This window comes from Pezoporus occidentalis, unplaced genomic scaffold, assembly GCF_034315485.1.
Source record: "Pezoporus occidentalis ecotype Australia unplaced genomic scaffold, CSIRO_AGI_Poc_V1 ctg107, whole genome shotgun sequence".
In the NCBI taxonomy this organism is placed as follows: Eukaryota; Metazoa; Chordata; class Aves; order Psittaciformes; family Psittacidae; genus Pezoporus; species Pezoporus occidentalis.
In genome coordinates, this window is record NW_026912854.1 from 1,490,300 (window position 1) to 1,502,734 (window position 12,435).

At 44.8% G+C, this 12,435-nt stretch overlaps 1 protein-coding gene and 1 long non-coding RNA gene across 4 annotated transcripts in view; both read right to left on the bottom strand.

The window, feature by feature from the left end:
* Nucleotides 1–12,435, bottom strand: part of DCLK3 (doublecortin like kinase 3) — a 113,030-nt gene that overhangs the window by 95,202 nt on the left and 5,393 nt on the right. For all 3 annotated transcript variants that reach the window (XR_009965515.1, XM_062622158.1, XM_062622146.1), the window contains exon 2: nt 3,647–5,526. Coding sequence is in view for 2 of the 3 variants with exons in the window: in XM_062622158.1 (XP_062478142.1) it covers nt 3,647–5,526 (1,880 nt within the window). In the remaining variant the exon portion in view is untranslated. The remainder of the gene's footprint in view (nt 1–3,646; nt 5,527–12,435) is intronic.
* Nucleotides 1–12,435, bottom strand: part of LOC134165436 (uncharacterized) — a 45,686-nt gene that overhangs the window by 10,168 nt on the left and 23,083 nt on the right. The gene's annotated exons all lie outside the window — the stretch shown is intronic.

Genomic DNA, 12,435 nt, shown 5'->3' on the forward strand with positions numbered 1-12,435 from the left:
CATTCAAGACTAAAAAGAATGGTTCCAAAAGTCCATTTAAAACTGTTGCCTTGTCTTAGCTGCATGTAGTTGAGGTAAGACCGGTATTCAGTACACTTTCTGTAGCCAGCCAGCTTGGGCCATACAACTACCCGTGCCCTTCAGCTGCAAGAGAAGCCAGTATCTGGTAGTCTTGGACTAAAGGCAGTCAGAATTGCTCTCTGCTCTCTCCAATACAGATGCTATAGAAGGATGTCAGAATATTGCCTGAGGATTTCTAGCTATCCCAGCCATACATCCAGAAGATAATAATACACTAGTTCAAAGCCAAATTAATCTTCAAATAAAGGACAGATCGATCTCCTTTTGTCCTGTATATTGATGATTTCCAGTACTTCATGTTCCTGTTTGGTTTCCTATCTACCTTGTGAAATCCATCAGATTTCAGATCATGCAGATCAGCAGATGATGATTTATAGCATCACTATTTCTCTGTATGCACGTACATATGGTAGCACAGATTCTTCTTACAGCAAGTTAGCGCATGGGATGTTTTGTATATTAGAAATAGAAGCACTTAAGAAAAGGTACTGCTTACATGTCTAAGTTTCAGACAGCCCTTGCTGCTAGCTAGAAGAACCTCTATCAGACTGAAAGCTCCTGACAGGAAACTAGCAAACTGCTTTAACTGAAATGTACTCAGAAACCTCTAACAGTGCGTCGTGCAGACGTAAATAGTGTCACAAAAGCAAGGTTAAAGCACAAAAAGGAAGTACTTGAACTTACAAAAAGAAACCCAAACACACGAACAGTTATAACCCTTGTTTATGAAACCAAGTGTTAAACAACTGCCATGTATGTTTCAGAAGTGTACAAAGAGATGAGCATACAGTCACGAATATAACCCTGTCCCTTCCCCCTACAATGGAGCAAGGAGGTGACTTTGTGCCATTTACATCCCATACCCTGCAAAAACACCACTACACTTTGAAATTAACTTCTCACAAGCCAGGGAATGCCAGCACCTGCAGAATTAACCATCCCTTCCACAAAAACCTTGCCAGCAAATTCTGCTCCTCCAGGTAGCATTAAAGAAATGACTGGCTTCTTTCGTGGGACCAAAATCATCCCATTGCTCATCCTTGGTGGCAAAGCTCTCCCTGATTCAGTTAGCAGACAGGAGGGAGTGGGAGCAGCTGGCTTTACACCAGCAGTCCAACAGGTTTTGGTCTTGCACTGCAAGTCACCATCCCTCTGCCCCACAGCAATGCTGCGACCACTCTGATCGCTGTGGGCAGACACAGCAGTAAAAGAGGGATGGAGGGAAACTAAAACCAATGAGGATGGACTGCTACAGAAGTTTATAACTAGAGGACAGTTCCATAAGAGGAGCAGTAGTGCAGTGAACTAATGATTAACCCCAGTTTCCAACTCTCTCCTGTATCAATAATTTTGCTGGACATCAAAGTGCATTTCCACCTTTTCTTCTGCAGGGATAGAAATGGTTTTCCTTCTCCCCCCAGTTTTCATTTTCCCCAGTTTGCTGCTTCTCTGGAAACTCAGATGGAGATGAGCCATTCGCCATGGAAATTACTATGTTCAAATGTCATCATGAACAGGGTTGGTTCTCACACAAAGCAGGTTTACAGTAGACAAACTCATTTCCTTACTAAAACAGCCCAAGGGTCTGTTTCCTTCCATTTCCCATTTGCTGGAAAGAGGGAGAAAACTGTTGACCACAAATAAAAAGGACAAGATTCACCCTGACTAAAAGAAGATCTCAAAGGAGGACAAACAAGTCAGCAGCCTGAAAGTACATCCCTATTTCTGTCCTCTGCGTACAGAGGAAGTCTGGGGACACTAATTCAGACTTAAACATCTGCAGTGAAGCAAGAGGTATCCCACACCCAAGGACATCCCTGCAGGATGCTGGCACTTTCAGCACTGTGCTTCCTCCCAAAAGGCTCCCCCCAGCCCCTGACCCACCAACAGCAGCAGAACAACCCCTGAAACTTGCTTCAATACTGTTTGTTATTGTGGAGCACTGGCTGATGTTAAAATGGGTGGCAGGTCTCCTTCCTACTCTGCTGCTGCTGGTCCAGTCACTCAGAGGAGTCAGAAAGAACCCACTGAAAAGCCAGAAAAGGCAGACTCCTGCCCAAATGGCCTGTTTTAGATGGCACATCAGCTATCCAACACTATCAAGAGCTTATAAACTCATTTGGCTTGTTGAAACAGGCAGCAAAACATCACACTCACTAACAGGCAGCAAAAGGTGAAACTGGAACAGGTACAATTTCCCTGCCCACAGTGAAAGTGGAACCAGCATTTGGGGAGCGCCAGCCTCAGGCTTGGGGCCAGCCTGTCCTTGACAAGTGTTTTCTGACTGTCAGAACAGGCAACATGATCATTTCAGTGCTACACAACACTGTCACTGCCCAGCAATCTCCGGTTCGCAGTGCTGTGAGCTAAATGTGAGAACAACCAGAATGGACCTGTTATCTTGCTTCTCTTGGCTTACCCGCATCACCGCAATGATTACATATTGCAGAGGGAAATGAAACATCTGGTTTCAGGTGTTTCAAAGGCACTGCCTTATTTTCAGCAAATAGGAAGGCGCAGAGCTTTTCCATTATGATGGAAAAATCAGCTTCTGGAGAAAGCCCTGTGGTTTTAATTGAAGTTTTGGCAAAGCAAGGCATGAAAACAGGGCCTACAATCCCACTTTTTAATGGAAATCAGCCATTTGCACTCCCCAGCTTTTATTTACACACAGACCACATACCAAGCATTGCCATCAGACTAAGCAGGATACGCAGCAAGGTCTTGTACAAGTGCAATCGCTTAGTCAAAAGGTCTGAGAGCAAGAAGTTGAGGTCCTTGTGCAACCTCTGCATGCCCTAAAGGCTGCACTCATTAGAGACTGGCAAATACTTGGTATCCATCAGGAAATCTGGAACCCTCGAACACACAATTAGCAAGGGAGAGCTGCTTGCTGTTAGTGTTCTACAATGAGCGTCTTGTGCCAGCACTGCAAACATTTCTTTGCATGTTCACACATGTGAGTAATCCTATTGATTTCAGTGCCGGATGCAGAGAATGCAGCCTCAGAAATGTGGTGGAAAAAAAGCTTTTCTCTTTGGCGTGAAGCTAGTATTTGAGCTGACTTTAGTGCCGGTTTGCACCACAACACGTTTTATTGCCAGGTTATTTTAATCAGCTGCATCGTCCTTCTGCTCCTAAACAATGGTCACAAGACAAAAATCACTGCAGTAGTGGACAAAAAGAAGTCCATCAAATAAATGAGCTAAATTAGCAACTGTGATAAATTTTGGTCTGCAAGGCCTCATGGTTCAGGGTGTGCTTCATACAAGAAAAGTCATCCTTCACACCTGAAACCAGACTTCCAGAAAGACACAAATGCTCCCTACCCCTGGAAGCGAGGTCATTTCTATCTGCAAGCACTGCTATCTGCAATGCACAGGAGAGCTACGTGAGGTGAACTGTAATGGTAATTTCACTTCGCAATTATACCTGTTTTTGCAAACAGAGCTGCCACAGCACATTCTCTCTACAAAGTATTTGCTTCTAAATAGTCAAAGATCCGCAACTAAAAGGAAAATGAATTCAGCTCCTGCTCACGTGGAATGAGTTTGCCAGTACTTACCAAAAGATTCTCTGGTTTGAGGTCCCTGTGGACAATGTTCTTGCTGTGGATATAAACCAGTGCTTCACACAGGTCAGTGATCATGACAGCAGCATCATGCTCTGTGAATTTCACACTTTCTATGATGGCATCAAATAAGTCCCCTCCTGGGACGTACTCTAGGATTAGGTAGATCTCTGCTTCTGTCTCATACACTTCAATTAAGCTTACTATATTGGGATGAGAGAGACTCCTGATGATCAGAATTTCACTCTCCATCATGTCCTCTTTCCCCTTCAACTTGGATTTATCAACGATTTTCATGGCATAGATCTGGTTGGAGTCACAGTGGCGACATTCCTTCACCACTGCAAAGTTCCCATCCCCAATAGTTCTGCCAATCTCGTAGTGTTTTTCCACATCAGTTCTGTTTTTAATGGCATGCCTCCGGCTTGTGCCTTCCAACCCCTGAGCCTTGCTTTCTTCCTTATTGGCTCTGCGCTCCCCTGTTTTCTCTCGTCGCGTCAGGTCACTCTCTCTACATGCGATATTCCCCTCTCTTCTGGCACCCTCCTCTTTAGCTCTTTGTCCGTCTCTATGTGTTTTAGATGGTTTCTCAGCATCCCTCGGAGTGTCTTTCTTTAGCCAACCACTTTGGTTCATTATGCAGCTACTTCCATTCTCTTCCTTCGCTTCGCGAGTTAGCTGCAGCCCTTCTACAGCATTCTTCTTGATTTTCACTACTTCCTTCCCATGGCTTTCATGTTTCTCCACATCCCTTTCCTTCTCGATGCTCCTTTTTTGTTTCTCCAGCCCTTCACTAACATTCCTAAGCAGGGGCTTCCACGTCCTCCTACAGCTATTATCCTTCCAACCAACTTCCTCACCTTCCAGACAGGTTTCTGAGGATTTCCGGCAGTTCCTGATTTTGGCATTTCTCTCCATGTGGTACCTCTGACACGCACCCGCGGTCAGGTCTCTGCTCTCTAATGAGGCCTCAGCCCGCCTTTCCCGTTCTAACTTCTGCCTGGCCTGCCTTTCCTGTTCGCACTTCTCACATCTCACCACCTCCTCCGAGCTCTCTTCTAACCCATCCTCAGGGCTCCTCTCACGGCTGAAGTACCTCTCGCTTTCTCGGATCTTCCTAGAAGGCTTCGCCCCTTGCTCTCCATCCCAGCTCTCCCTACTCCACTTCTTTTTTGTTCTCATCTTTTCCTCTTGCTTTGCCTTGGCTTGACTTTTCCCTTTATGTCCAGCTGCCAGTTTGGGAGACATGCCATTGCTGCAGTTCTTGGCAATTTCTGTTTCATCAAAGCCACTGTCCACTTTGGAAGCCTTGTCATACAGCCTGCCCATCAGCTTCTGGGACTGCTCCTCATTCTGCTGAATGACGGCACTGGCAGCGTATGGGTTTTCAGGGTAAAGTTCTTGTAACACCACTTCCAGGTCCTTCAAAGTGAGGGGCTCTCTGCCCATCGCTATGAATGCATCACCTTCCCTGAAGAAGTCAGAAACACTTTGGATTTCTCTGCCTCTCAGATTGTAAAGCTTTCGCACACGGTCATTCTTCCAGCGTGGAAATCCCAGAGCCTCTGAAATGTCGGCCATCAGCTGCTCGAAGGTCTGGACCGACCTCCTGTTGAGAAGCAAGGTTATCCTCCTGAGCGTGTGGCCACCAGGTTTCACCACTGTGATAATCCTTGGCTTCACAGGACTGTGCTCTGAATGTAAAGTGTGAAAACCATTGCGGGGATTAAAAAGCGGGGACCTCTGACTGCTTTCGTGCAAACAAGCTTTTCCATAGCTTCTACGACCAAGAGGAGGACACGTCCCTTGTAGCTTCCTCTCTTTTACTTTTGAGCTCGAGTTGTGTGGCGAATGGTCAAACAAGGCCTGGCGCCCTAAAGCAAACAAAGAGCAGGCATATTATTTCTGAGTAAAAGCTTTCTACATGGCAATGCATGTGACCAAAAAGAGTAGGGGTAGGTGCATTCAGTGCTTATAAAGAACTGCCACTAAGGAGCAACTCCATGTGCGCGCAACTACAAACACGTTCAAGTTTGGGAGAAAACGTAAATGCGCTTTGTGACAAATAATACTGGAAACAAATCCTTCTCCTAAATCCTTCCCAACTTCCAGAAATCCGCAAAAAACCATGGGGTTACTTGTGCCAGGATCGCATCCAGATTGTTCAGCGTTCTCTTACGAATCCACCTACCACGAGCACACTCACTTCCTTTCTGAACCCAATTACAAGTTTGGCCTCTGTACACCCTGCAGCAACAAGTTCACAATTACATCGCACGAAGTAAAAGAGATGAATTACTTCTGGTTCAAAATTGTTACCAGATGGCAATGTGTGTGCAGCCTTATATTCCTATAAATAACTTCCTCCACTTTCCTTGGACCATTCATTAATTTTCTAGACTTCTACAACAAATTAAGTACATGAGATTCATTTTAAAAAGCATTACTTTCGCTCTAATTTTACAGGAATTTTATAGCACATTTAAGAGTGATGAAGTTTCTCTTTTTTCTCTTAAAGGAAGGACATCCTTTTTTTTTTCCTTGTTTGTTTGATGACTGGAGCCCAATATTTTGGTTTGACTTTTTTAGTCTAAAACTTACGTAAAACGACACAAAGTCCCGAGTGTCCTCCAGCGACATTAAACATTTTCCATCCCATATTTCATCTTAGAATACCAACCAAAGAAAACAGCACCATTTGTTACTTGTAATTCTGAACAGAACTGAGAACATCACATATGGTTATGGACAAACCAAGCTTTAACATAATTCACTGTCTATAAACGCAACAATAAGGTAAGAATAAAAATGTCCCCTTAAATACTCTGATTTCTTGTACCTATTGAGATTAAAACTTGATTATAATGCAGTTCTTTTCAGCCTTGAGAAATAAACTTTCAGGTTGAGATCACAGAGTGCTTCCAACTCCATTTGACACTCTTGCACTTCAGTTAGGAACAAACATTCAACAGGTATGAACAGGACCAAGACAAAAGAAAGCAGCTAGAATTGGGTAATGACCATAAGAAACGGCTTATCTCCCAGAGCATCCCACCCATTTTCCTATATTCCTATGATTACATAGTCACAGTGCCATGGACAAAGCCACAAAGGAAAATCTGCACATATGAGCCTTCCCCTGGGCGCTAGGCTTAACACATACCCGTTCAAGCATTCTGGCAGGCTTAAGCCTACTACAGTTTGGATTTCAGCAGCTGAAAAGCTATTTTCAGTATTTCAAGCTATGCGTTTTTCTTTGTCCTTTTCACCAAGGCATAATAGAACAAAGAGGAAATACACCTCCTCACCTAGAAAAACAAACAGGAAGGAGAACACAACAAATGCTGCAGCATTCACTCAAGCTGCTGCCAAAAGAGCGCATCCGAAAGGCCAGTGGCTGAGTGGGGAAAGCACATAAGAAGACACCACTACAGCTACAGACCTCCATTCTGCTGCTGGCTTTGCCCTGTGTACTGCATCCAGCTCTGGGACGGCTAACACAGGAAGGATGTGGACCTGCTCAAACAAGCCCAGAGGGATGCTGCGAGGGCTGGAGCAGCTCTGCTCTGGAGCCAGGCTGAGAGAGCTGGGCTGGGGCAGCCTGGAGAAGAGAAGGCTCCTGAAGGGGAGACCTGAGAGCAGCTCCAGTGCCTGAAGGGGCTGCAGGAAAGCTGGAGAGGGGCTTGGGACAAGGGATGCAGGGACAGGCCAAGGGGAATGGCTTTAACCTGCCCGAGGGGAGACTGAGATGAGCTCTTAGGCAGAAGCACTTCCCTGTGAGGGTGCTGAGGCGCTGGCACAGGGTGCCCAGAGAAGCTGTGTGAGCTTTCACATCCCTTCCAACACAAACCAGTCTGTGATTCTATGATGGATGCTTCTTAGTTGCAATACTCTCACCATTAAGCACTGTGTGCCCCCAGTATGTCCTTTAACTCTTGGCTTCATTTTATTCCCCCTGCCAAGTGAGAGAGAAACTTCTCTCCAAATAAATATTACGAAGAAGCCCAACTGCCAGCACAGGGATTGAAGACGTAAGCATTATATAAAAGCTACATGTGACTAATACTTTGTGGTTGTACAAGTTATTTCTGTCTTCATTCTGCTTTTTGAGGATGAGCTCTTTGTTATCAAAAGATGACTACATGCGTGCTAGTGATTCTGCTGCAGATATTTACATTCTATTCAGAAGAAAGCCTACTGTGAATGGGCTGGTAAAAACATATTTAGATTAATAATAGTCCTCTGAGATCTGAATCAAGTCCAGAATGTTCCTGGTTACCAGGAACTGCTGAAGCCCTGAATTTAATCAACTGGATGCCCACTGTCACCAAAGCACCATCTTGCTTACCAGAACAGCACGTGACATTTGTACTGCTCACAATCTTGGCGCTACATAAAACCTATGCTGCACTAATAATGACTTCCCTTTATGTGTCCCCCAGCCATTAGCACACCTTGCTATAAACCATTCATTTCAAGTGCCTGGCTGACTGCTGATCGTTTCAATTTCCCAAACATCAATTATGTTTTCTTTCTTCACTAAACGGGCTAAGCTCTAAACAGAAACCAAATTTAGTTATTAATTCTATAATTAAGGGAATAAGAGCAGTTGTGTGCAATTATTAAGAACAATATAGGAATGTGCTTTTGTCCTTTTTAAACTGGCTAAATCCCTAGCCAAAGAGGAAGTTTGACACAAGCCATAAGTTAATATGTAATCATTTTAGGAATAATAATAACAATATTGTATATTTTTCTAAGATGAAAGCGGAAGTTACATGAATGCTTAAATTCATGTGGAAAGGAATCTCCTTTTCCTGAGAAAGGGGAAGTGTCAAATCCTGTTAAAGCGGTGGCCACAATGACTATACATTACATAGGGTTTGTGTTATTTTCCACTGATGCTATATTTAATTGAACTGATTCCCATCAAGCAAGCCTCAATCTGTCAGGAAAGTGCACACCCTTAAAGCAGTAACAAGCGTTTCTGGAAAGCCTTCAAAGGTCACACACATACACAAATGCTCCAGCTACAATTTATATTGCTTCAAAATGTTGCTTCCATATTTATATACAAGTGGGAGAGGGAGGTGGGATCAGAAACACACTTCAATGAGTCTAAGTCCTAGCAAACTATACATCAGGGAATAAAATGTGTTTATTCTTTTACTGTCTTACTGAAAGCTAATCATAGAACGGTTTGAGGTGAAGGGAGCTTAAAGCTCCTCCAGCTCCAACCCCTGCCACAGGCAGGGACACCTTCCACTAGAGCAGCTTGCTCCAAGCCCCTGTGTCCAACCTGGCCTTGAGCACGGCCAGGGGTAGGGCAACCACAGCACAGCTGGCCACAGGCATCATGTATGCCATCTAAGCTGCGCACTTGGGCACCCAAACAAAATAAAACTGGGATTTACAGAGTGATACAGAGCTCCAGGTGGTAAAGACGTGATGGTCTTGTAAGGTAAACGATCACAGCAAGTCCTCAGGAAGCAGGAAGGATGGGACAATCAGGGATCTGGGGGCTCAAACAGGTAGCAGGAACACAAAATTTAGCATCTACTGACCAAAGCATCAGTGGTCCATGGAGAGAAAATGGTTGCTGCAGGGAGGACAGCTTTTGTGATTCATTTTTAAAAGCCAATTCACAAACCATGTGTGATTGAGTGATAGTCACAGTCAGTCCCACTGTGTTGGGGAGAGGAAGGCATAGGAGGGAAACAGCAAAAGAAGACTTCTCCTTGTGCAGTTTGGCTCAGTATCTGGACCTGAAGTGAAATAAAGGGAACTGAGAAGACCTAAGCTCTGAATAAGGTGTGCATACAGAGCTTCAACCAATCCTCATCTTCACAGTGAGGGACTGGCCTCGCTATTCCCCCTACAGCACCAGAATAACAGGGCTTCCCAGAGGCGACCTATTCTGGCAATCAAAAACGGACCGCTGCCATTTGTCCTTCAGAACTTCTCCCTTCCCTTGACCAGTCTTTGTTCCTTCATTAAACCACTGCTGCTCATCCTGCATCCTCCTTGGCTCTAATGAGTGATGGCAGTCGCAGTAATTAACTGAATGGTTTACCCAGCAGCCGGCTCTGCTCTCAAGTCACAGGTTGCAGCGGCATTAAACTTTTACAAGGAGTATTCCCACACAGAAGGCAACACTAAAACAGGGTCCAGTTCTGGCATTGCTTTCTGTGAATAAGGTGGTGTTATTTAAGCCCTGCAGTTTCCTTAGAGGACCCTGGATCAATACGAAAGCCTCCACTTACAAAATCAAGTGTGAGAACTCCCTAGAACACCAGCAGCATTCTTCAGGCAACTAAAGTTGCGCACGACAGAAACTGTGCATCTGGGAGGTTTCGTTACTTACTGGTGCCCATGCAGGGTAAGCAGAACACTTTCAAAAGGGAAGGAAAAGAAGGGAACTAAAACTGTCTGGTTTTATCATAGCCCCAGCAATTTCTGCTGAGGGCATGGAAAATAATGACCATAGGGAATAAAAATAACCTTAATTGGAGCCCAAACCAGTAAGTTCATGCCAAAGTTATCAACAAGTATCTTAAAGTTGAGGGTGAAGAATACATCTGGCCTTCAACTCAGAGCAGCCAGGTGTGTAGCTCACACAGGGTTATCAGTGTGCACCAGCAGCTCGGTTCAGGATGCAGTCTGAGTCCTCTACTTACATGGAAACAAAATATGATCACAGGCATCCTTTTACAGCAAGTAAATTTTGCATGAGCATTGTTTACAGCTCTACTGTTGGAAAACACCACTGGTGAACTTCTCTCTCAAGAGCTGTAGGACCCTCTCCTTCCTTCCCTGCTGCTCATCCTTGCCTCCCACCATGCTTTAGAGTGTTTTACTGCACAGATTTACATAGAATGGCTTAGGTTGGAAGGGACCTAAAAGCTCCTCCAGCTCCAACCCCTGCCACGGGCAGAGACCCCTTCCACTGGAGCAGCTTGCTCCAAGCCCCTGTGTCCAACCTGACCTTGAACACTGCCAGGGATGGGGCAGCCACAGCTTCTCTGGGCACCCTGTGCCAGCGCCTCAGCACCCTCACAGGGAAGAGCTTCTGCCTAAGAGCTCATCTCAGTCTCCCCTCGGGCAGGTTAAAGCCATTCCCCTTGGCCTGTCCCTACATCCCTTGTCCCAAGCCCCTCTCCAGGTTTCCAACCAAAACATTTCAACCAAGAAACCTGGAGAGGGGCTTTGGACAAGGGCCTGTAGGGACAGGACAAGGGGAACGGCCTTAAGCTGCACCAGGGGAGCGTTAGATTGGATATTAGGAACAATTCCTTCCCCAGAGGGTGCTCAGGCATTGGAACAGGCTGCCCAGGGCAGGACTGGAGTCACTGTCCCTGCAAGTGTTCACACAGCGTGGAGATGAGGTCCTCAATGCCATGGGTTAGTGGTGGCCTTGGCAGTGCTGGGGATGGTTGGACTTGGTGATCTTAAAGGTCTTTTCCAACCAAGTTGACTCTACCATTCTATGGTCTGCTCCTTTGCTGTTCTTTACAAAGGAAACCTACTTGATTTTGTTGTCCCCATATCAGTTCACCTTGATGGTTTTTTTTAAGAGCAGGAAAAACTACATGCACATGAACAGGTGACTATTGCAGAGCATCACCAAGGTCATCATCTAGACAAGACAAAAATCAGAAGCTATCAGCATGACTTGAATTCAGTTCCTCCCTGCACACAAGGCAGTTTAGAAGTGCATACAGTTTGGTTTGTGTCTACACCAAGGTACAGTGGAGTCTCTTTTGCAGATAAACTGGAATCAGGACTGTGCCATAAAAAAATCTATAACTGGGAAAGCTGAAAAGTGGGCAGTAAAAGAACATAGGAAGAAGAATGGTTTCTCTGCATAAGGCAATGTCGACCTGAAGAACTGGGTTTTCTCTCAACCAATTGCACAGGTTTTCATGGCAGTCAATCTGTATTTCTCAGACACGATCACATGCTGGTGGCCAAAACAATACTCTAAGACCTGATCTGCAAACCTGCTGACTGCTCACAGCTGCAAGAGGTACTTCAGACACAAGGTAATACAACACAACACAAAGATCCTCCCAAAAGTCAGGACCCGGGCATCTCTAGTTACATTCTTCCCCAAGTCAAAGCCCTTTTGACTTTACCTTTTAGACCTGGACTCCCACTGACCGCAGTTCACGTGCTCTCTTTACAGGTATCACAGAGATGCCAGACCATGTTTGTTGCTCTAGCAATAACCGTGACAGAAAAGCCCATGAGTTAATAAGCCTGTGTTAACAGCAGGGCTCAAAAAGCATGCCTGGAAGGCCAGGAGCAACGGGGTAAACAGTAAATAGATGCTCATTAGGTACGCTTTGTCCATCATATGCACTGATGGAGCCAGAGACCCTGGGAGAAAACAGCAGCATCTGATAGTGTAATTAATGTTCATATATTAGTGTACAGGAACATGCACTGGGGGGGGAGTGTTGTTAATCAATAGCCATAAAGGCCCGAGTTTGTAACCTCAATAATGTTAGATTCTAAGTACCTGGCCTCATAGAAATACAGTATTTTAATACATTGAACAAATTTTATGTGGCTAGAATACATCTGATGGCAAGGCAGTTATGGAACATACTATGCAACAAAATACTAATGTAAATCCTGTGGCATTATAAGTATTACTAAACAAAATGAAATAAACACAATCCAAGTATTTTTAGAAGACCAAAGTGTGTTTTATCCAATCACATTAAAAACCAACATCATGGTATTTACAAGAATTCTTATCTGCATTAGCTAATGGTGCA